The 23479-nt window shown below is 57.8% G+C and overlaps 2 protein-coding genes across 2 annotated transcripts in view; one reads left to right on the top strand and one right to left on the bottom strand.

Annotated features, from left to right (window-relative positions):
* MED24 (mediator complex subunit 24) overlaps positions 1 to 520 on the bottom strand; it is a 32311-nt gene extending 31791 nt beyond the window's left edge. The window contains exon 1 of the mRNA XM_057537070.1: positions 417 to 520. The gene's annotated coding sequence lies outside the window, so the exon portion shown is untranslated. The remainder of the gene's footprint in view (positions 1 to 416) is intronic.
* On the top strand, positions 22 to 23457 carry THRA (thyroid hormone receptor alpha). Its single transcript, XM_057537073.1, has 9 exons — positions 22 to 235; positions 10720 to 11067; positions 13909 to 13976; positions 14527 to 14627; positions 16539 to 16686; positions 17300 to 17505; positions 18516 to 18662; positions 19193 to 19451; positions 20073 to 23457. Exons 2-9 carry the CDS (start codon positions 11015 to 11017, stop codon positions 20321 to 20323), a joined length of 1233 nt encoding a protein of 410 aa, XP_057393056.1. The 5' UTR covers positions 22 to 235; positions 10720 to 11014; the 3' UTR covers positions 20324 to 23457.
* The last annotated feature ends 22 nt before the right edge of the window (positions 23458 to 23479 follow it).

The raw sequence follows: 23479 nt of genomic DNA, 5'->3' as shown, positions 1-23479 counted from the left end.
CGAGCCCCAGCCAGAGCGGGGCGGGGGAGGGAGGAGCCAAGAGCGGCCGCCGCCTCTGCCGGAGGAGCCGCGGGGCCGCCACACTCGCCCCCCGCCCCCCCGCGCTCACTCGCACTCACACCCGGGCGCAGGAGGCGGGCGGCCCGGGCCCCACCGGCCCCCCATGGACGCCCCCGGCACGGGGCGCTGAGACCCCCGCGTTGTTGCCCAGCCCGGTCCAGCGCGCCACGCCGAGGTAAGGGGGAGGGAGCGAGGGGGCATTAATATGCAAATGCCTCGCGATTGATTATGCAAAGCCGCGGGGCTCTCTGGCCAGCTCCCAGGCGGGCTGGGGCGCCCGAGGGGTACCCGCTGCCAGCCTCAGCTTTCCCGGACGCCCCGGTGACCCTGTCACTGGCCGGGAGCTTGCAACTTACGCCCTGGGGAAGAGAGGCGTTGCTGGGAGGTCGGTGGGCCTCGGGGTTCGCCGGCGGAGATGGCGTCCGGGCCTCCCCCTCGAGGGCCCGCCCGGCCTCTGTCCGGCCCGTCCGCTGCGCATTCCCGGGCCCGGCCCCGCTGCCGGCCGCCGGAGCTCCCCCGCCCGCCGCGCCGCGGTTTGTTTACGGTGCGCCGGAGGCCTGCCCCCCCAGCTCCCACCCCTAGCCTCCCAGGCCGAGGCCGAGTGGCCTTTGCAAAGCTGCCTCCAGCTGCGGAGGGCGGTAGGAGTGGGGTGGGGGGTGGGCTTGCACTGGCCCCGGGAGGAGGAAGTCCCCCCCCACTTCACCCGCCTCCCCAATTGAACATGGCTCTCTGGTTGCAACACTCTTAATTGCAAAAACGCGGCTGGTGGGGGGGGGGGCGTGTGTGTGCGGGGCAGGGGGTGTATCTGAGGGTTCCTAGGTGATTAGGGGAGTTGCAAGCTAGGGTGGTTAGGGAAGAGAGGGAGGAATGGACCCGTGTTGTGTGTGCCACCCGTTTCCCTCCCCTTGCAACGTGTCTCTGGTGCCCCTTCTCTGCCTGGGGCCCTCCCTAGTCCAGTGTGAAGGAAAAGCCTGCGGGGTGGGGGATGATAGGGGCAGTGGAGAGAACCACGCGTTTCCAGGGGTGGAGGTCGCAGAAGGAAAGTCAGTGAGATGGGAGCCCACCTCTCAGTGCTGGCTCTGGCCCCAGGAGGGGGAAGGGATGAAGGGGGCTGTTGTCCAAGATGAGGGGGGACGCAAACGTGACATGCAGACACACAGATATGCTCACATAGACAGCCACATGCACACCCAGGGACACCCAGGCGGATTCAAGGACAGGAGCTGCTGGACACACCCACATGGGGACAAGGGAAGAGGCTGGCTGCCGCTGCACAGAGGAGCTCAGAGGGGTGGGACACACCCACGGGAGACCAAGAGTAGGGAGACCAACCCATGCACATACCCATGCACAGGGTCACACGGAGATGCTGTCACACACAACAAGGAGGAGTCGCTGTCACCCACACAGAAAAAGTCACTATCGCACGCTTGCATGAACACAGAGCAATTGCACACAGCCGCACATTACAAAAGACCCTGTCACTCACAGGCACACACGTGCTCGCATGAGCCCAGTCACACAGGCATCATCTCCTTGCCGTAACAGTCGCTGTCACTCAGTCAAACGCAAATGCAGTTACACATCAACACACGGATACACTGCTTAGCAACAAGTATTTTCCTGGACTCTTACTGTGGCTCTCTGAGGTTCTGTATACCACAAAACCCCTGCTCCCATAATGGTGTAAGGCATGCATTCACGATAACATTTTCCGTCTCTTTCGCTTGTCGTCCCCCCCCCCTCCCCCAGATGGTGAGCTCCTTGAGACCTGGGAGAATCTCTGGAATTGCTCTGGATCCCACCCAGAGCCTAGCATAGGAAGTGCTCTGTAAATATTTGTTAATTGATTGACTGTGGGAACTCCGGACACAGGTACACTCATTTGCACACAGTCCCAGGGACTCAGGTGCAGAAGGCATTTACAAGGCTCAGGACCACACAGTCACAGGTCTACAACTCTGGATGCACACAGTGTAGTTGTGCAGTCAGGCACACCCCTAGATGCACATACAGTCATAGACTTTTCCCCTCAAGCTTCCTCCTGTCTTCTTTTTTGAGGGACAGAGAAATTAGAGCAAAGAGAGTAGTGGGTAGGGGAGTTCTAGAGGGCCAAGTCATGGACCTGAAGCAGTGTTCAGTGACTTCAGGAGCTGGGATGATCCTGGCTGCTGGGGGGAGGGGGGTCTTGGGGAGACCTGGCTCCTAGGAAGCAGCCTCTATCCCTACCCCAAAAGCAAATAAGGAACCTAGCTGCCCCTGCTGGGGTTGTTTGTCTGAGCCATTACTGGGGATGCTCACGGGCCCCCAGCTGAGTTCCTGCCTCCCACCGTGAGTCTGGCCCCTTTTCCCACCTCTGCCCTCCTGTCTAAACTTGGAAGTCTCCCGTAGGAGGCAGTATGCTGGTGAGTGTCTGGGTGAGTGATGTGTATTTTTGACTTGGAATTTCGCTCCAATGCTCTGTCTCCGCTGTGTCTCCTCCCTCCTCGTTTCTCTGCTAGTCTGTAACTCTCACCTGTCCCTGCCCCCGTCGACCCCTGTTCTGGTCTCCGTTTCTGCCACAGCCTCCTTTCTCAGAGCTGGGAACTGGTGGTGATGTTCTTCATTCTTCTCCAGTTGTTAATACTCAAACCCCGCCCCTCGGCCCGCCTGCCCTGCCTCTGGGGTCAGCGGGAGGTTGGGGTGGGGGGCAGGGGGCTCAGCTGGCTGCTCAGGACATCCTGCGCTTCCTCAGTACTGCAGCTGCGGCCAGCGAGTTTGGGGGGCTGGGAGTAGGGGGGGAGAAGGAAAGGGGGTCGGCCACTGCCCATGCTGACCTCTCAGGCTGGCAGGCTCAGCCAGGGGACAGCAGCTGGGTGGAAGGCCTGGGTGTGCAGGCCATGGCTAGCTAGCTCCCAAGCAGGCCGGTGAGGGGGCTCCCTCCACGCTGACCCGCTGGAAAATAATCGCCCCCCAGGGGCAGTGGCAGGAGCTGGCAGGACCTGGCTGAGCTGGGTCTTTGGCAGGACTCACAATGGCCTTTCTCCACACCCCTGGCAGCTGAGACCCACCTCAGAGATGCCCAACAGCTGTGTCTGCTTTGTCCAGCCTCAGAGCCTGGTTCTGAGGGTACAGCTGCCCAGACTTTGTGTGGGGCTGTGTGAGGCCCTCTCCCATGGGCTGGCCCTCCAGCCCAGAGTGGCAGAATGGGCAAGTCTTCCAGAGAGGGAGTTTGAGCAGGGGGCATCTACCATTTCTGGCCATGCTCCCCTCTAGCTGTGGCCTAGACCATGGATGAGGAGGCACTGGTAGGGATTCTACCATAGAGAATCCATGGCTGCTACTGAAAGGGAAACTGAGGCTGTGTCACAGGGAACACATAGCTGGATGAAAGAACAAGATGTTGTTCCTCTAGCAGGTGATATGCTGTAATGGTTAAAAGCAGGGATATATAGATATAGATACAGATATAGATATAGATATAGATATAGATATAGATTTTTTTTTTTGGAGCTGGATTGCCTGGATTTGAATCCCAGCTCTGCCACTTGTGGATTGTATAATCCTGGGCAAGCGATTTAACCTCTCCCTTGCCTTGTCTGTGAATTGAGGATGATAATACCTACCTCATTCAGCTTTTTGAGGATTAGAGGAGTCAGAATATATAAAATGCTTTAAAAAGTGCCTGGTGCATAACAAGCACTGTATGTGTTAGCTGTTACAACGAGGAAGTCTGTAGGTCACTTCTTGGAGAAGCTTGGTGGAGAATTGGATCTCCTAGACATCACAGGGATGGGATGGGGATGGGGGGGTGGTAGGGATAGTGGGTCCCTAATCTCCAGCCTCCTCATCCTCCATGTCCCCTCTCTCTCCCCCGTGAGTTTATGCAGCCTGGAGCCCCTCTGCCTTGCCCTCCTCTGATCCTCACCTTTTAGCTGCTTCTTAAAAGGAGCTCTTGACATCTCAGCCTGGGACACGCCTCCCCAGTTAGGGGCAAATGCATGAATATTTGGGCATCACTGCATCTCTGGTTAGGACAAGTCTGAGAGCACTGGGAATGGGGGAGAGAAAAAACAAGGAAAGCAGGCTCTCTCCACAACCCCGCTCCTTTCTTATGAGTAGAGTAAGGCACCCTTCCTCTCTCCTGGGGACCCAGCATCTCAGCTACCTACCATTGATCAATCAACCAGGACCCAGCCCTGGCTGACAGATTCCCCACCCCTGCATGGAGGGGGCATTAGTGTGGAGGCTGGTGGCAGTGAATAAGGAGGGTGTTAGGCGTGGCACCTCGAGATCCAGGGTCTGTCCTGGGTTGCCACCTTTCCTCTGTGCATCTGGTGATAAGACTCCTCTCTCCCCCAAATCCCTTTTATGCAGCTCCCCCAGGACAGTGGTGGGGATATGCCTTGTGGTGGGCCAGTGGGGAGCCTCTGGGGTAGGGGGCTAATCTCAGCCCTGGTTCTCATGGCTGTAAAGGTGCTTGGGGGACTTTTGTGCCTCTTGGGGAGGGAGGCAAGCGTAACCATGGTGGGAAGAGCACTGGCTGGGGAGTTGGAGGCTGGGTTTTCACCATTAGCCAGTTGCTGACTCTGGGCCTAGGTTTTCATAATCTGGAGGCAATGGTGCCCACCTCACTCAGAGTGAGGGTGAATAACATAATGTGGGGTGACACCTGTGGTCAGTCGGTATTGCATGCTGGCATGGCAAGCAACGCCTGTGGATTCTCCTCTCTTCCCAAGGCCTGGAACGCTCCAGGGTGCGGATACACGCGCTGCTTGGAACCAGAGACAGTTCTCAGTCTCTCACAGAGGCATCTGGGGCTGGTGGAGGGAGGGGAGCATGTGGTTTTTCAGGCATATGGTGTTGCCTGCCTTCCTCCCTGGCAGGCCAAGGCTGGGGCACCAAAGGGGACCTCCCGCTTGCATGCCATTGTGTGAGGTGGTCCAGAGGGAGGGGTCAGAAGTTCTCTGGGTAGACAAGGGGAGCAAGATGGAACTTACTGGTGCCCAGAAAATGCTATCGTTGGTCCCCTGCTTTGGAGGTGGGCACCCAGCACTGGGGACTGGGGTTAAAGGTTAGGGCCAAAGGCACAGCCACACCTCCAGCAGTGGCAAAGAGCAGTGGGATTGGACCCAGCCCCCAGCCCTCTTCTTCCTCCTCTCTTCCTCTTGTAAGGAAGAGATGAGCTCTTGGCTCCTAGAGCCTTAGCTGCCTGTTTCATTTTCTCTTTTACCCAGGCGCGTGGGGCGTGGGCGAGGGAAGGGGACCGGGACCTGAGGCTTTGGTGGCTATCAGCGTCTTTGTACACATCAGTGAGTGGGTGTGTTGTGCGCGCAATCCATGTCTGCGTGTTTTGTGCATGTGTGGGCTGGGGAGGGCTCTGAATATCTGCTGGAATGGGGTACCCGGAGCCCGAGGCTCTGCGCATGCGGGGTGAGTGTATGTGTCTGCACGTGTCCGTGTGTGTGCGGGAGACTCAGCTGCATTTACTTGCTCGCTCTCGCCTGCTCTCTCTCCCTTGCTCACTCGTATGCGCTCCTCTCTCTCCCTCCCTCTCTCCCTCTCTCCCTCTCTCCCTCTCTCTCACTCTCACTCTCTCTCTCTCTCTCTCTCTCTCTCACTCTCTCACTCACACACACACACACACACACACACACACACACACACAATTTTCAATCTCTCGCTCTCTCCCCCCCTCCTCCTCCCTCTCTCTCTCCCCATTCCCTCCCTCCCTCTCCCGGCTTCTCTCTCCCCCCTTCTCTCTTCGTCCCTCTCCCCCGCCTCCCCGCCTCGGCCAGTTCTGCTTGGGTGGGGGCTATCTGCCGCCTCTCTGGGGTGCCTGGGAGAACATCCCTGCTTTTCTTTTCCCCTCCACCATTCCCTTCCCTCCTGGGCGTGCTCCCCAGGGCTTGCAGACTCCTCTCTGCAGCCTCCTCCTGGGAAGAGGGGAGTGGGGAAGGGAGGACCCCAAGCCCTGTGCCCCTGATGCCATCTGCAGTGATCGCCTCGGCCCTGTGACATTCATGCCTCCAGCCTTCGGCTGCCCCACCTCCCAGCTCAGGTTACCCGCTGGCTGCTGGGGGGAGGGCAGGGAGAGTACGTCCAGCTTGGGGGTGCTCCTAACTCTGCCTTCTTGGCTATTCGGATCTCCCCCTCCATTTCTGGGGGGAAACTGGGGCAGGGGGCACGAAGTTCTGTGGGTTGACAGGGAAGGGGCTGAGCTCTTGAGCATGGATGTGGGCACAACCATCGTCAGTAGGCGTGGGGGGGATGGAGGTGAGCCCTAGACTTGGGTGCCCACCTTAATGCCTGACTGGAGCTGGCCTGGGGTGGGAGGAGGGACAGGAGAGCAGCAGGTGGGTGAGGTTATGGTGGGGTTGGGCGGGAAGCACAGTCTTTGATGTTAATACTGGGCATCTGGCCCAAGTCAAGGCTACTGTTTATGTCTTTCTGTCTGTGACCTGCAGGGGGGAATTTCCTGTTACATTCTTTTGGAGGAGAGGATCCTTTTGTTTAAGTAACCTATCTCCCCCTTATATTATATCCCCCAACCCCATCTCCCATTCTCTAGCCTCCAAGGCCCCACAGTGGCTAGGAGATCAGACTTAAGGGTCACTGCCCTTAAGCTCCAGAATCCCATCTCATGCGGGCCCCGCGAGAGCCCACCAAAGAGTGCTGCCTCGCCCCCTGCCCACCCACGCCCCGCCCCCCCACCCCACCCCGCCGCGCTTGCCAAGCTGGTGCCTGTGTCTGTGTACTCCTCTGGCATGTCACACCTGCCAAATAGTACCTCCCTTCCCGCCTTCACTCCTCCTCTCTCTCCTGGCACTAGGATAACAGGGAGTTGGGTGGGGCAGTCCCCTTCAGTCCATACCTGAGAATAGAACGGGGGTGGGGGGATCTGGGAGAGGAGGAAGAGGTCCCAGCCCTGAGAGGCATCTGCCCCTCAACCTGGGTGCCTGTGTTGCTGCCGCAGCCTCCACCATCTCCAGACTCCCGGGGCTGTTGGTGTTTGTGGCTGTCCATGGGAGCCCACGCTGGCACAGGCAGCAGTGTCTGCACACAGATGCCTGTGTTTGCCTGTGCATGCCCGCGCGCGCGAGTGTGTGTGTGTGTGTGTGTGTGTGTGTGTGTGTTTGGGCTACAGTGGCCACCTGGCCACCCTTCTTGGCCCCCATGGTGTGGAGTCAGGGCATCAGTGCCAGATAATTGGGAGTGGGGGAGAAATACCTCCCCCCACCCTAGCAGCAGGCAAAGGGGAAGGGGAGAGGGAGGTGTGAATCTCCCCACAGCACTATTAATAGCCCACATGCCAGGCCACCAAGAACCAGCTGTCACCGTGGAAACCATTTCTCTTCTCCCCTCCCCCCAGCCTCCATGAGGTGGGACTTCGGCGGGGCATGAAGCACCCCCCCACCCATCTTTCTTTGTTACCTTTCTGCCTTTGTCTCTCCTTCCCTCCTCTGTCCTCCTCTCTCCCTCACCCTTCTCTCTCCACTCCCATCTCCTTGCTGCCTTTCTTCCTCTCCCTTGACTTCATTGTCATCCCTGCCTCTACCCCCACCCCTGCCCATCTCTTTGTTCTTGCCCCTCCTCATCCTTCTTCCCCTCTTCCCCCATCGTCCCTTTCACCCCTCTGCTTCTTCTCTTTCTCCCATTTTCTCAGCCCCCCTCTCTATATGTGAGTCTTTCCCTCTGTGGTTGGCAAGGAGGAGGGCTGGGCTTTCCTTAGAGCATTAAGGACAAAGTTCACGGGCCCTGACAGGTGGGGCCAAAGCCAAGAGCAGACACTCAGGAGAGTGGTGGGCACAGAATTTGGGGCTGGATTCTGGGGCAGAGGGTCCCCTCTGGCAGCCCTAGGAGTCCTTCCGGGGAGTCCCTTGGGTCCACAGGACTGCGGAGTGGGACAGTCCAGCAGCGGGAACATGGCATGGTGCCCACGGATGCCGCATTGGCCTCTTGTCTCAGTCCCCCCATTGCAGAAGCACTTAAGCTTAATGAAATGCTTCCCCCTCCGCGGGCACCTTGCCCACACTGCCACCAGGCATCTCTTATCTGACAAAGAGGGAGTGGGTGGCCAGGCCAGCCAACAGGTGGGCCTTGCCTGCCGGCTGTCCAGCCTGGTCTCAGAGCCCCATAGCTCCAGCCCTCTGCCTCTTGGGGGGATACTGAGCCTCTTCCTCTGCAGGGGATGTACCAGGCAGGCGCCGGGGGAATTGAGCAGGACTCCAGGAGGAGGGGAGAGAGGCTGCCCTTCAGCATGGGTATCTGCCCCGCCCCCCTGCCCTACTGACTTTTTTCTGCCCACAGCTAACACAGGCTCATGTGCTATGTCCCTCCCCGCATGCTGGGCCCTCTGCCTGCTCTGTCGCCTCAGAGGCCCAGGTATGTCCCCAGAGAGATGACAAGGACTCCCCAGGGGTTCCAACCTCTTGCTAGGTGCCAGGCAAGGGTGCCCTAAGCAGTGAGGGCAGGACCTTGCTCCTCTGCCCACCACCAGGGGCTCAGTGGAGCCTGGGCGGCATCAGGCACCGTTCGGCTCAGCATAGAGGTGGGGCAGAGTGGGGGCCTCCTCCCTCCACCCCCCGCAGCAGGCACGTGCAAGCCCTTGGCAGTGCCCAGCCACATTTTGGAGTTAAGGCCAGTCTGGGTCGGGGGAAGGGAAAATAAACATGGTGGCTTAGGTTGGCACTGCCCCAGGTGTGCCCTGTAGCAACTGGCAGTGGCAGAAGTCGGGGGGAGGGGTCCTCCAGAGCTACGGCCTGGGGCAGGAGCTGCGCATGCCATGCGCTGCCGCCGGTGCTCCCTGCCTTGTCTGGCCCATAGCCGCGGATACCCATTCCCACACAGGCCGGTTCCCTTCACCTGCCTCCAGGGCCTGCTCGCAGGGCCGCCCCTCTCTCAGCGTGCCCACTCCTGTGCCTGCCTCCTCCCCTCCCCGGGGGCACTCGGGCCTCAGGCTGGCGAGTGGATTTTTCCAGCTTCTGTAAACAAGTGGTGGCAGTATGCCAGGTGGGCAGGAGACGGGCGGGGGCAGCACCGCAGCCAGGGTGTGCCAAGCACCGAGGCACAGTCTTGGGGGGAGGGGGAGACAGGGAGACACCCAGACCCAGAGAGAGAGAGAGACATTCAGATGCAGACAGACAGACCAAAGGAAGCTTCACTGGGCACAGATAGAAGTGGAAACAGAGGCGACAGAAAATAGCCCTCTATTGTCCAGCCCAAGGCCCACGCCTGCCTCGGCCCCCAGCCCCTCACTGCTCTGGCTGAGCTCAGCAGGCCCCTATGCCCAGGCCCTGGGCATCCCCACCCACTCCTTCTCCCCCCATCTCCACCCCTTAGGGCTGGCTACGCCATTATAAATTTATAACAGGAATTTCTCCGCAAGCCAAGAAAAACTTGACCTACTTTCTTGACGGCTCCCTGGGCTAAGGCTCCCTGCTCGCACCCCTCCACCCCATGTCTCCTGTCCAGCCCCCAGTGCCCAGTTCTGGTCTGCAGGGGCATCGAAAGCAGAGTAGGCCACCCTTCTGTACTACTGCCCTGCTCCCCAGGATGGGGACTTGCCTGAGTGCAGAGGCCGTGTCCCATGGTCCAGCCCTGTCCTACCCTGCCCAATGGCCTGACTTATCTCTCCTTTCCCCTCCCACCCTGGCTCCTTATCAGTTCCTGGGGGTGGGGCCGGGGGGCCCAGGGGCAAGGACTCTGGTGCAGCAGCCACTCGATGGAGGTTGTGTGCGGAGAGCTGCACCTTTTGTCCCCTCTCACGTGCCCACACCTGCCTTGTGTGTGCAGACACGGAGCCTCGGGTCTGCAGTCTGGGGTCAGCGGAGCAGCGTGGGGGGAATGGTTGGCCCAGGTTGGCACTGCCCTGGACCCCAGGTAGCAGGACAAGGCAATCATTGGAGGCAGGCTGCTTACTAGCTGTGCCAACTCGAGTGAATGGTCAAGCTTCCTGAGGCTTTGTTTCCTCACCTGTGAAGTTCTGATACCAGAGGGCCTATATTCTCTATTCCATTAACGCGGGTTAGTTTCCTTTCCCCTCCTCTTGCCATCCTGGTGGGTGGCAGCTCAGCTAAACCAACTGGGAAGTCTGGTCCTCAGACTGGGAAGTGTGATTTGGGACCTTGTATGGGAAGCTCCTTGGGGGGCCGGGACTGGGGAGTCATAAGTGCGCCAGCAGCCGGGGAGGTGGGCTCCCTACTATTTTCAATGTCCCTCTCCATGAAGGCACCCATGTCCCTGCATGCTGCCCCCACAAACCACACTTCCTTCACCAGTACCCCCCATGCCTGGGCTGAAGCTGCTCATCTCTGGTGGCCTCTTGCCCTGTGATACTGATGAGTTTTAGGGAAACTGGGGGGTGGTAACAACAGCTGATGTTTAATAGACGCATATTAAGGGCCAGGCACTTGATCGAATGTGAGGACTGAGACGAGGTACATGGATGACCTCATTCTTTCCCTCCATCCCTTTCCATGTCTGGGGATCAGGATGTGGATCTCCAGTCTTGCCTGCTGTCTGTTGGTCTGAAGGGTTGTCCTGGTCCTCTCCCTGTGCCTGCCCTCCATGACTACCACCATCTCGTTATGAGCCCCAAAATGTTGGCACCAAAGGAATCCTATTCACCTAGCCCCACCATGGCGCGGCCTTATCCCTGCCTCTTTCCTCTCTCTGCAGGGACCTCCGGACAGGACAAGATTCCGAAGCTACTCCCCCAGCCCAGGACCCCCCCACAGACCCGGCTTCCCCCCCAACCCCACTACCTGCCACTCCCTGGCCCCTCTCACCGCCCGCCCCCCTTGGGGCGCAGGGCATGGTGTGAAAGGCCAAGTGCTGAGACAGGCACCATGGGTGCTGGGCCCTAGGGCCTGGGTGGCGGGGGGTGGGCGGCCTGTGGGCGTGCCGGGGGGGCCAGTGTGCCCACCCCAGTCTCTTGGCGTGCTGGAGGGCATCCTGGATGGAATTAAAGTGAATGGAACAGAAGCCAAGCAAGGTGGAGTGTGGGTCAGACCCAGAGGAGAACAGGTAATGGGTCTGGCAACTAGGTCGTGCCAACTCCTAGGCAACAGGAAGGGTCACCTGGCTGGGCCCGAGAGAGTGGAGCTTGGGCCTTTTAAGCACCTCTGGGGGGATGGGCATGAGGCCAGCAAGCCTGCTGCCTACCTTTGCCCAGGAGATGAGGTCATGTTCCCATGCGGCAGGGAATTAGGCACCTCAATGGAAAGATGCCCATTTTGAAGGCGGGAGGTGATGCAGAGCAGAGTAATTACAGGCAGCAGACACGTGGCCCCTCCCTTGACAGTGCTGGGAGTCTCAAATGCCCCCCAGTGTCCCCTCAGCCACCCTCACCTGAGCATGTGGAATCCAAGCCTTGCCATTTCCCTCCTCTCCCTACCAGCTTGTTCACTTCTGACCACCAGCGTGTGGTCCAGAAGCCATGGTGCATGTGACATGACATTTCAGGGCACGTGCACCAGTAGCTATTGGTCACAGCTCACGCTTATATTTGGAACCTATTGGGAGCCTCACAAGCTCTTCCTTGTTCATGGGCAAGGGCGGGCATTGCCATGGGGCTCCTCCCAGGAAGTGAGAGTGAATGCCAGCTACGAAGGTTTTGCTCCACGTGGAGGAGGCGTCAGCCCTGCACACACAACGAGGGATGGGTTACCTATGATCTGCATTGTGCTTCAGGAGCCCAGAGGGTCTCTGCCTCTCCCATCGGTTCCAAGTGGCACAGAGCTCAGTCTCAGTTGGCGTGGTGCCCTGGGAGCTGGGTACAGCCTGTGCCTATGGCCAGGGAGAGGGTGGGGGAGGGGGTGCTCTGGGGAGTAGTGTGGCCGTTGCCTAGGAGACCAGATCCTGAGCCAGGAGGCCGGAGGCCTGGCCCAGCAAAGCCCTGGGGCCCAAGACTGGGTCCCTGGAGGGGTAGAGGAAGTGGATGGGGCTGGCAGCTGGGTAGGGCAATGGGGGTATTCCCCCCCCAACCCCGCAATCCCCACCCCAGGGGGCTCTGAAAAAGATTTAGCCTGTCATTGCGTAGCTCTCACTTACAGCCTCTGTACTTCCCTGCCCAGACTTCTGTGGGTCTGGGAAAGTCTGCTGCTAACTCTGAGAAAGGCGGGAATGCCAGTTCCTGGTCCCCCAGGACTGCAGCCCCTCCCCTGTCTGCCTCCCCTCCCCCATGTCCCTGCGCCACCTTGTGGCTGTCCCTGGGACTGCACCCAGAGGCTGTGAGTCTAGTTAATTGCTGAAGACTGCCAGCTCGACTGGGGCCTAGGTGGCCGGGGAGTTCCCCCCACACCCACCCCTCCAGAGGCAGGAGGGAGATCCGACCCTCGAACTGTTGTAGACATCAGACAGGGGTAATCCCCAGGGCGTGTGGAACACAGAGTTGTCTGTGGCTGTGACCCTGGCCAAGGTCACTGTGTCAGTGTGTTGGGAGCCGCATCAGGCCCCAGGCGGGTGGGGGTGGGGGGGGGAGGACCCTGCAACATGCCACGCACAGGGTGGGTGTGGGAGGTTATACAATCCGTGCATGCATGTAGAAAGCTTATGTAACCTGTGTGTGCCGAGGTTATGTAACATGTATGTGGAGAGGTTGGCAACATATGTGTGCAGTGGCTGAGGGTTGCTAATACCTTACTTGGAGGGGCCCAGGGTCCCTGTCCTGGCTCTGACTCCAGCCACAGTGTCACCAGGCACAAGTGGGGCCTAGGTTTGCTGCTCTGCTAAAGGGAGGTCATGGACTGGGCAGCTCTGGGAGTCCCATCCTTTTCTCATATTCTTGGGTCTAGGTTCTAGTGGTCCACTGTGGTTATTTATTTTTATTTTTATTTTTCAATTTTTGGCTGGTGTTGGGTCTTCTTTGCTGCGCGTGGGCTTTCTCTAGTTGTGGCGAGCGGGGGCTACTCTTCGTCGCGGTGCGTGGACTTCTCATTGCGGTGGCTTCTCTTGTTGCAGAGCACGGGCTCTAGGCGCGCGGGCTTCAGTAGTTGTAGCACGCGGGCTCAGTATTTGCAGTGTGCGGGCTTCAGTAGTTGCGGCACGTGGGCTCAGTAGCTGTGGCGGGCACGCGGGCTTCCGTAGTTGTGGCTCACGGGCTCTAGAGCGCAGGCTCAGTAGTTGTGGTGCACAGGCTTAGTTGCTCAACGGCATGTGGGATCTTCCCGGACCAGGGCTCGAACCCGTGTCCCCTGCGTTGGCAGGCAGACTCCTAACCACTGCGCCACCAGGAAAGTCCCACCGTGGTTATTTAGCATGTGTGCATGACCTGGAAATCAAGTCACATGTTCATTTGGGGGAGGGGCATGGTATTATTAGGTGCCCGTCTAGAGGGTTGTATAACATGTGGGCATATCCTAGAGGTCATATAACACATTTGAGAAAGCCTTGCAAGTTGCATAGATATAGATAGTAGAGCCTGCTGCTTATTTACCGTGCTTGGGTTTATACTGAAGGCAACATAGTTGTTCGTGTGTGCTGGGCTTATGTTGCACATATTTGTGTGTATTCTAAAGGTTGTATAGCTTTAAGCATGTCCTGGAGATTCTTTCTGCATACGTGTCATGTACTGAAGGCTTAAATATGTGGCTATCTTATAGATTATGAGCGTGCTTGTGTGTGTGTGTGTGTGTATGTTGGGGCCCTAGAATATGCTTGTGCCCCAGCCAAGCCCTTTATCTCTCGCCCCAAAGCTTCCAGATAGCTAGACCCTTCTCAGTTTTGTCAGTTGACCTGGGGGTGGGAGGTAGGATGAGGACACAAGAAGGAGGGAGTCAGGCCTGGGGGATGACTTCAGCCTATTGGATGAGAAGGGGGGCTGCCCAAGGACTGCTCTCTGATTCGGCCCACTTTGCCCCCATCCAGTGCCAGGTCACCAGATGGAAAGCGAAAAAGAAAGAACGGCCAATGTTCCCTGAAAACCAGCATGTCAGGTGAGCCTGGCTGCGTGTGCCCTTCCTTCCCACCCTCAACCCGACAGAACCAGGCCAGGGCACTTCCAGGGCCTGGGCCTATACCAGCAGTTCCTGTGTCGCATGGGGAGAGCCTCCTGGAGAGCGTGGGATGGACTTGTCTGGGGTGAGAGGGGTGATGTGGGGTACGCTCCAGCCTTTGAGGATGGATTAGGTCAGGAAGGGCCTCTTCCCTTCCCCCATAGCCCCCCTTGCCCGAGGTCCCCAAGATGAGCCGCTCTGACATTTGCTTCTCCTTCTCCCGTATCCCCTGCCCCTGGCATGCAGCAAGAGAAAAGCCCTGAATGGGGCAGTCAGAAGAACTGGATTCTCCATATTCTTAGGGAAGGGGATGGACAAAGTGACCTCTGATGTGTCTCCAGGATTATACCTGGAGACAGAGAACCCTTCAGGGAGGCTGGGCTAGGGGATGGGCCAGGAAGGAAAAGCTGGGGGATGGAGAAAGTGTAGGAGCCTCTCTGCTGGGGACCCAAGCCATGCCTGCCTGCCTGCCTCCCTTCCTCCCTCCCAGGGTATATCCCTAGTTACCTGGACAAAGACGAGCAGTGTGTCGTGTGTGGGGACAAGGCAACCGGTTATCACTACCGCTGCATCACTTGTGAGGGCTGCAAGGTATGGACCAGCCAGCTCCTGCCCCTCCCCCACCACCTGAACGCCACCCGCCCCCATCACATTCCCTTTAAGTCCCTCAGCACCTGGCACAACAGACAGCTCTATAAACATGTAACCTAAAGCCCACCTGTTACATCATCATTTCTCTTCTCTTATTCACTCATTCATTCATTCATTTGTTCATTCATAATCCCTGCTCTGCCACTCATAGGTAAGATGCCTAATCTCTCTGAGCCTCAGTTTCTTCATCTATAAAATGGGGATAAACATACTACCCACTTCATAGAGTTGCTAGAAGAATAAAATGAGATAATGCACATAGAGTACTTAAAACAGTGCCAAGTACAAAAGAAGCACTCAATAAATGTCTGCTTTCATCCATCCATTCAATGTATTAAGTGTGACATGTGCAGTATATGCCCTTCCCTCAAGTTGCTCACAGCCTACCAGAGAAAGACTGACATCAGTTAAAAGCAACATCAGTGTTTCTCAAAATGTAGTTCCTGGACCACCTGCAGTACTTGTTAAGTGCAGATCCCAAGGCCTCATCCCAACCCTACTCAATCAGAACCTTTTGTGGTGGAATCTGCCTTGGATTGCTTCCACTGCACCTGAAAGGGTGAGAACCAGTGCTGGGGGGCATGGCGGAGCCCAGAGAAGAGGATGGCAGAGTCTCCCTGGGCAGAGGGGGTCTATGACTTGGGGAGGCTTAATTAGATCTCACTTTGGACATTTCAGCCTACATGGTTTTTCCAGGATCATCACTTCCTGACAATGTAAGACCTTTCAAGAAACAAAGCTTTAAGAATATGTCAAGGCTTCAAGTTCCTCTCTTTCCTGGTGTCAATCAGACCAAGACCACCAGGGATATAGAGTCCCCTAGCATTGTTCCTGCAAGCAATGCCAGCAGTGTAATATAGAACAAGGAACCTCACCCTCAAGGACATCTGAGTCCCAGCGGGGCATCCCGAAAGGACAGAGATGCCTTCCCACTCCTAGAGAGCCTGATGTTGTAGGTCTAGCGTGAGGCCCAAGAGTCTGTATTTTTGATGGCTACCCAAGGTGATTTTAATTGCACCCCAAAATCTGAGAGCTCAGACCTTGTGTCGTATACCTCAGGTCCAGTTCTGAGTCTCTGCTGCCCATTTAGCCATATGACTTTGAGCAAAGTGCTTAATCTCTCCAAGCTGCAGTTTCTTAGTCAGCAAAATGGAGATAATAACAGTTCCTACCTCATGGGGTTGACATGAGCGTTAAATGTGATGCTACAGGAAAGAAAAGGCTTATAAGTGCCCGACACATAGTAAGTATGCAACAGACATTAGCTCTTCATATTATTACCGCCATCTTGAGTCTTGAGGTTTTTCCTTTAAAGCAAAGACTAAACTCTCTATATAAAATTGAAAATATTCTCTTCATGCTAGTAGAGTTCATACCCAATGCCTTTTCTTGACTTTTTGACCCCCCTCCCCCCATTTCATGAATTCTACCTGCATGGGCAACAGGCAGCATGTATGAGAATGGTTTTGGGGCCAGTGTTGTTTTTAGAGTCGTTTAACAAGATGGAAAATCAGGTATTCATTGGTGTCCAAAGCGGCTATTCCTTCAGGCCTCTTAGCACCTCACACCATCCCAGGCTCAAATCTCCTAACTGCGGTCACCATCCTTAACTCTGCCACCACCACTACCCATGTACCCCGGCCCCTAGGCAGCTGGGGGCGCTGAGGATGTGTATTTCTAAGTCCTGGCAGAGCCCAGTGATGCGGGGCTTGCTGTGTCGAGAGGATGCCAGGTTCCCTCACTAGTTCCCCAGCCCGCTCCCCCCCCACCCCAGAGAACTGCACGGTTGATTCAGGAAGGGAAGGTTGTGATCACAACATGCTCCGTCTCCCTGCCCTCCCCCAACTCCAGGGCTTCTTTCGCCGCACAATCCAGAAGAACCTCCACCCCACCTACTCGTGCAAATATGACAGCTGTTGTGTCATTGACAAGATCACCCGCAATCAGTGCCAGCTGTGCCGCTTCAAGAAGTGCATCGCTGTGGGCATGGCCATGGACTGTAAGGGGATGGGTGGGGGAAGCGGGCCAGGCAGCTGTGAGGGGGGGGGGTGCGTTCAGACATGGCAGCTCCCTTCCAGGTACCCACAGGGCAGAGAGACAGTCTGGGTCAGGCTGGTGGCAGAATGAATGTTCAGAATCTTGGTCCCTGCTGCCCTCATCCCTGAAGAAAAGGAAATAGGATCCCTCTCTGGGCTCTGGGCATGGGCCTCAGTGCCTACCTGGCCTTTCACCACTCCAGGGCCTTAGAGTGGTTGGGTCGAAATAAGTCCTGAGTACCCCCCCCCCCCATAGCACAGTGTCTCTGACTACTAGAGAAGGCACCCCACTTCTGGGTGAGAGAGGGCATTTTTCATTAGCTAGGGATTGGATGGCAGTCTTCTAGTAACTACTGTCACCATAACCCTTTAGATCAGAACGTGGTATTCCTCTGGGTCAGCCCAAATTGGAGTTGATGTGGTCCCAGTGATCATTCATGATCCAGGTTGTGCCACCCGACTGCCAGGTGATTTGGGAAGTCACTTAGCCTCTCTTGGCCTACTGGGAAGAGTAGTTTCTGAGTGGGTTACGGAGTGTGCCATGCGGAGGGCATCGTGTCTGTCTGTTGTTGACAGTGGTTCTAGACGATTCGAAGCGGGTGGCCAAACGCAAGCTGATTGAGCAGAACCGGGAGCGGCGGCGGAAGGAGGAGATGATCCGATCACTGCAGCAGCGACCAGAGCCCACTCCCGAAGAGTGGGACCTGATCCACGTTGCCACGGAGGCCCATCGCAGCACAAATGCCCAGGGCAGCCATTGGAAACAGAGGCGGAAATTCCTGGTAAGGAGAGAGGGGGGAGCCCGGGGGAGCGGCAGCCAGGTGGCCAGGAGAGGAGAGTGAACTCAGAGTCCTGCCTCCTCTAGAAAGCCTTCTTAGTTTAGTCTGACCCAAGGCTGATAGTCTCCGCAGCTTGACAGTGCTGATTCGTACACCTGTGTAAATGTCGCTGCTATCAGGGTCCTGCCTTTTCCATCTGACTGGGAGCTCCATGAGGGCAGGGCCTTGCCCTCCTCATCGAACTTCCAGTGAACGGAGGTGAGCTCTCCTCTTTTTCCTGCCCACAGTGACTGGGAGGAAGGGTGAGGACGCAGTCATGTAACAGTATTTTGGGGGACCTCTTGGGTGCTGGGCATTGTTTTAGGCCCCGGCAAAACTGAGTGCCAAGTAAATGGTCAGCTTGGGAGGAGATGGATAGTTGGTTGTGTATGGTGGGGAAGGCAGAAAACTCCTGGTGGAGTGTGTCAGCGGGTGGAACAGTACGCTCTTAGGAGCACTGGCTCTGATACCAAGCACGTGTGTGTGTAACCGTCGGGGATCAGACTGCCCGGGTTCCAATCCTGCTTCTACCACTTACTAGTCACATGACCTTGGGCTTATTACTTAGCTGCAGTCTGTCTCAGTTTCCTCATCTGTGAAATGATGATACGTATAACATCAACTAATGGTGATAAGTCGTGGTGAGGATTAAATGAGATAGTATGTGTAAAACACATGGCTTAATGCCTAGTTACATGTTAAATATTCAATAAATCTAGCTTCTATTGTTATGACATTACCTCTACTGCTATTATGATCCTTGTGATTATCAGCCAACTTGGAGCTCTGACGCTGGTGTATTCTCTGCCTCAAGATGGGAGAAGCCTTAGCCCTGGGTTGGGACACAGCTGCCCCCAGGTGCTAGTGGCCCCGCTTCGCCAAGCTGCCTTGGAGCTCCCCCTGGTGGGCAGGGAGCCTCGGTGAGAGGTTGAAAGGGGTCTGCAGCCCCAGCTGACCCCCATCTCTCCCTCTAGCCGGATGACATTGGCCAGTCACCCATCGTCTCCATGCCGGACGGAGACAAGGTGGACCTTGAGGCCTTCAGCGAGTTTACCAAGATCATCACCCCGGCCATCACCCGTGTGGTGGACTTTGCCAAAAAACTGCCCATGTTCTCTGAGGTGAGTGGCAGATGGGAGGAGAGACACGGTGCCACGCTGGAGGGAAACCTCGGGCTGCTCCCCAGGTCACCCTGTCCCAGCTCGTGCTCATCTGAAGCTGTCTGGATGGGGAGCAATTCCTGTAGGTCAGCACACCCAACACACACACACGCACGCACGCATGCACACGCACAGGGTGAGCTGATCCCTAAAGAACCAACAGGCTCCACGGGCCCAGCCTCCCCAGCCCTTCCCTTCCTGTCTCCCCCGAAGTCTACGCAGCCATCCTGACTCTGGAAGTTCTCCTTGGCCACGTGGCCTAACTCCCTATACCTCCCTTCGCTCATCTGCGGTGGGCATGGAGGCACTGACGGGACCTAACTCAGAGGCATAGTTGGGAGGCTTAATGAAACAGGGCAGATCCATCGCTCATTGCAAGGGAGCTGTTCAGAGCACACGTTCCTGGCCGGTGGTGGCCTTGCGGCTCCCAGGGGGCACCCGCGGGGGATGCTCATGCGGAGGGGCCTGCTGAGTGTCCCTGTGGTCTGCAGCTGCCTTGCGAAGACCAGATCATCCTCCTGAAGGGGTGCTGCATGGAGATCATGTCCCTGCGGGCGGCTGTCCGCTATGACCCCGAGAGCGACACCCTGACACTGAGCGGGGAGATGGCTGTCAAGCGGGAGCAGCTCAAGAATGGCGGCCTGGGTGTCGTCTCCGATGCCATCTTTGAACTGGGCAAGTCACTCTCTGCCTTTAACTTGGATGACACGGAAGTGGCTCTGCTGCAGGCTGTGCTGCTAATGTCAACAGGTACCGAGGCCTGGCTGGGAGGGCTCGGGAGCTTCCAGGGGCCCAGAGTTTGGCTGGGCCCTGGGCCTGTCATGCTCCTTCTTTAACCCCATGGTCTCTCTGCTCCACAAAGCTGCCTCTCTGTCCCCAGGCCCATCCTCTGTCCCCGGTCCCCTGCTGTGTCACCCATCCCCCCTCCGTTCTGATATCCAGGCCCATCTCTTACCTCCGAGTCCCTCCTCTACTCCTATCCTGGCTTCATTTGTTCTGTCTGCCCCCACCTGCTCTCTGTCTCCCCCAGACCCCTTTGTTCCCCATCCCCCACTCTGTTCCCATCCACCTTCTCTCCCCAATCCCTCCTCTGTTCTCAGTACCCCTTTCTTGCCCCTAATGCCCTCTGTATTGCTCTTCCCCCCTCCATCTCTCTGCCCATTAGTTCTGCCCTGTCTTCAGGTCTCCTCTCTTTCCAGGCCTACCTCTTGCCCTCTGTCCTCTTTACCTGCCCCTCCACCCCCTGGTCCCCTCCCTCTGCCCTGCGGTTGCCCCTACACTTGCCCAGAACGTGTTTTTCTTCCCTCTCCCCCAGCCTCTCCGCCTCTGCCCCCCTCCGCCCACTCACCCGCCTGCCCCTCCTTCCCCCAGACCGCTCGGGCCTGCTGTGTGTGGACAAGATCGAGAAGAGTCAGGAGGCGTACCTGCTGGCGTTCGAGCACTACGTCAACCACCGCAAACACAACATTCCGCACTTCTGGCCCAAGCTGCTGATGAAGGTGACTGACCTCCGCATGATCGGGGCCTGCCACGCCAGCCGCTTCCTCCACATGAAAGTCGAGTGCCCCACCGAACTCTTCCCCCCACTCTTCCTCGAGGTCTTTGAGGATCAGGAAGTCTAAAGCCTCAGGCGGCCAGAGGGTGTGCGGAGCTGGTGGGGAGGAGCCTGGAGAGAAGGGGCAGAGCTGGGGGCTGAGGGAGACCCCCACACCTCTTCTCTCCTCCCTCTCGTCCTCGGATAGATTCAGCTCCCCACACACCCCCCCGCATTGCCCCGTCCCTCCTCAGAACCTCCAGCCCTGGGGCAGGGCAAACAAATGAACTTGCTATGAAAAGGACAGTGTGGGAGGTGGGGGGGTCGGGGGGCGGGGGGGACCGTGTCCTGCAGTTCCCAGGACCCCGTCCTCCGAGAAGGTAGGAGAAGGGAGGGAGAGCTAAGAGGGGACAAGCCATCTTGACCGTAGGGGATGGAGGAATGTGGGATGGGGGAAGATGCCCTCAACTCACCCCCCCTACACACACGCAAGAGAGAGCCCCCCGCCCATTCTCTTGGCCTAGGTTCCCCCTCCAGGCTAAGGGCCTCTCTGCTTCCCCAGATGCCTGGGTGCAAAGAAAGGCTTGGCTTGGCTCCTCCCCTGGAGGTTAAAAATTACAGTCATTCTAACTGCACTTTGGAAACCAGGCACGGAGAGAAGATAAATGAAGAAGTACTAGACAGAGGAAAAAAAGAGAAAAAAGAGAGAGCGAGCGATTGATAGAGAGATGATATTAAGTTATTAACTGAGGCTGGCCAGAGGGGAGGACCCCCCCCCACCCCCAAGCACTTTGAGAGCTGCCCCTCCTCCCCCCAAATCAGAGAGAACTGCCCCCACACCAGGTCCCCAGGGGTAGGGCTGCCGATCAGAGCTGTGAGTTAATACAACAGGGTCCTGGCCACCCCCCCTTGCCTTGCCCCTCCCTCTGTGCCCCTTTGGCACCCCCCGCGCCAGTACTCCCTCTGCTCTCTGCCACTCGTGCCCGCTGAGTTCCATCTACCTCTCACGCTGGATGCCAACTGGCCCCTCACCAGCCTGCCCTGCTGCCCGCACAGCTCCCCTTTCAAGTGCCCAGCCCCAGGGGCCTCTCCCTGTGCCCCCCCCCACCAACTCCTTCCGCATCGTGGCACCCACACAGGAAAAACTGTGGCTCAAGGTCCCGCCCTCCTCACATCCTGCAGTATTAGCTACGATCCAGATGCTGCTGCCCTGGGGGGTGGGGGGGTGGGTGTGCGTGAGCTTCTCCCAGAGCCTCCACCCCCTTAGGCCCCTGTTTCCATCTGTCTGCTGGGCTCTCTCTAACCCCTGCCCTCCTCCTTTCCACTCCCACTCGATGCACTATCCCAGACTCTGGGCAGGCAGGCACCGGAATGGGGGTGCTTAGATAAATGGCACTTAGTCGAAGCCCTGGGGGAGGGGGCGGCTGGTGCGCCTCCTTTTTTCTTTGAAGCTCTTTAGGCCAGCCGCCCCTGTGCCCCTGGAGCCCCTTTCCCCTCTTCTCTTCTCTAATTCAGGGACTTTGGCTTGAGCCACCTCCCACCCTCCTGGTGAGGAGTGCTCTGTTGGTCTGCACTTGGGTGAGCTGCCCTCCTCCTCCTCCCTTTGGCTATCGCCCACTCCGCAGGGGAGAGAGGGAGGGAGGAGGTAGCCCTCTGAGGGTGGGGGGAAGGGAGGGTGGGAGAGGGACGGAGCAGACCAGAGGGCCCTGGGCTCAGGGCTGCATGTCGGCAGGGATGGATGGGTGGACACAGATGCCCCCGGAAGCCATGGGGAATGGGGCAGGGGGCGGGGGGAGGGGTGCCAGGGCTTCCTGCGCTTTGCACTATTGGGGCAAAAATGTCTTAAGCAGTGGGGAACCTGCCACCCCACCCTGACCCTCAGCCTGCCACAGCCCCCTTCACACACACACACACACACACACACACACACACACGGGAAGGCAATGCTATGCTGCCCATCAGGGCATGTCCTTCCCCCACTGTTCAGGTGTTCCGACAGGGCTGGAGGGCCTAGAAGAGCATCTGCTATCACCTGTGCATGTGCCTGCCCCGCCCCCCTTGGGCTCGTGGGCTGCCCGTGCTGTCCTTGTCCGTCTCTACCCTCTCTCTCTCCTGGGGTACTGATTCCTGTATTACTCCAGTCCCATGGATAAGCCCTCTTGTACCCTCCTCCCACCCCCTGGGGGCCCAGTGGAATTCCTGACCTGTCTGCCGTCTCCCCACCCCTCCATCCCCACCTCCACCCCTCCGTTCCCATTCTCAGCCATGCCCATGGTGGAGAAAAGGCCTTCAAGAGGCTTGGCCTCTTACAGGCACTTGGGATATCCCCCCTCCCCAATCATATGAGCTGTGATCCCCCACTCTTCCCCGTAACCCCCGACCCCTCCCCCCACTCTCAGTGACGTGGGGTGTATGTGTGCATTTCTCTGCGTGAATGTGTGAGCAAGTACACGTGGTGGGGGAGGAGCCGGGGGGACTCAGGAGCGCCACGCACCTGCTCTAGAGAGGCAGCTGTCCCAGTCCCTGCTTTGGAAGTGAGGGACAGGGCCCTCTCCTGGGGGCCATTGGTGCTAATGAGGGGGATGGCCTTGATGTGGGTGCTTAGCGTGCCTCCCCTAGTATTGGCCCGGGGCACTAGGGCAGGCAGAGCGGGGCAGCAGGTGCAGTGTTGGTGGGAGGAGGGGCTGCTGGGACTAGGAGGAGGGTGCCAGGCCAGGACAAGGGGGTGCCAGAGCCATGACCACTACCCCGCCCCCACCACCCGCCTCTCCATCTCAGTATTCCCCCTCCCATCACTCATAACACACATACCTCATCCAGCCTCCTCCCTGCTCAGACTTGGGGAGGGTGGGGGAGGAGGAGCCCCTACCCCTTCCCCTGGTGGCGGGTCTACAGGGCTGGGAGAGGGCAGGGCGTGTGACACAGACACCGTCCATAAGGGGGACAGTAATTCCTGCCCTGGGAACTCCTGGGTGGGAGGAGGGGGACACTTCCTTGCAGGCGCTACTGAATGTATGAGAAGCTGGTGCTGGGGTGGGGGGAGGGGGGCTGTGGCCAGAAACAGGGAAGGAGGTAGGTCCCTTCCCCAGGGAGGGGTGGGGCCAGTAGGGGTGACTTGGGGGGCTCCTACTCCTGCCCCACGTTGACAATCAGTATGTCTGTTATGTGCGATTTTTCACCCCGTTGTGTTTTGGGTCAGGATTTTAAAGAAAGATATTTTTATGGTAATTGTTGCTCGTCTATT

This window comes from Balaenoptera acutorostrata, chromosome 20, assembly GCF_949987535.1.
Source record: "Balaenoptera acutorostrata chromosome 20, mBalAcu1.1, whole genome shotgun sequence".
In the NCBI taxonomy this organism is placed as follows: domain Eukaryota; kingdom Metazoa; phylum Chordata; class Mammalia; order Artiodactyla; family Balaenopteridae; genus Balaenoptera; species Balaenoptera acutorostrata.
This window is presented reverse-complemented; position numbering and strand designations above follow the sequence as displayed.

Coding starts and splice junctions, on each gene's coding strand:
- THRA (XM_057537073.1), top strand. CDS start 11,015: ATGGAACAGAAGCCAAGCAAGGTGGAGTGTGGGTCAGACCCAGAGGAG. Junction 11,068..13,908: donor TCAGACCCAGAGGAGAACAG/GTAATGGGTCTG, acceptor GCCCCCATCCAG/TGCCAGGTCACCAGATGGAA. Junction 13,977..14,526: donor CCTGAAAACCAGCATGTCAG/GTGAGCCTGGCT, acceptor CCTCCCTCCCAG/GGTATATCCCTAGTTACCTG.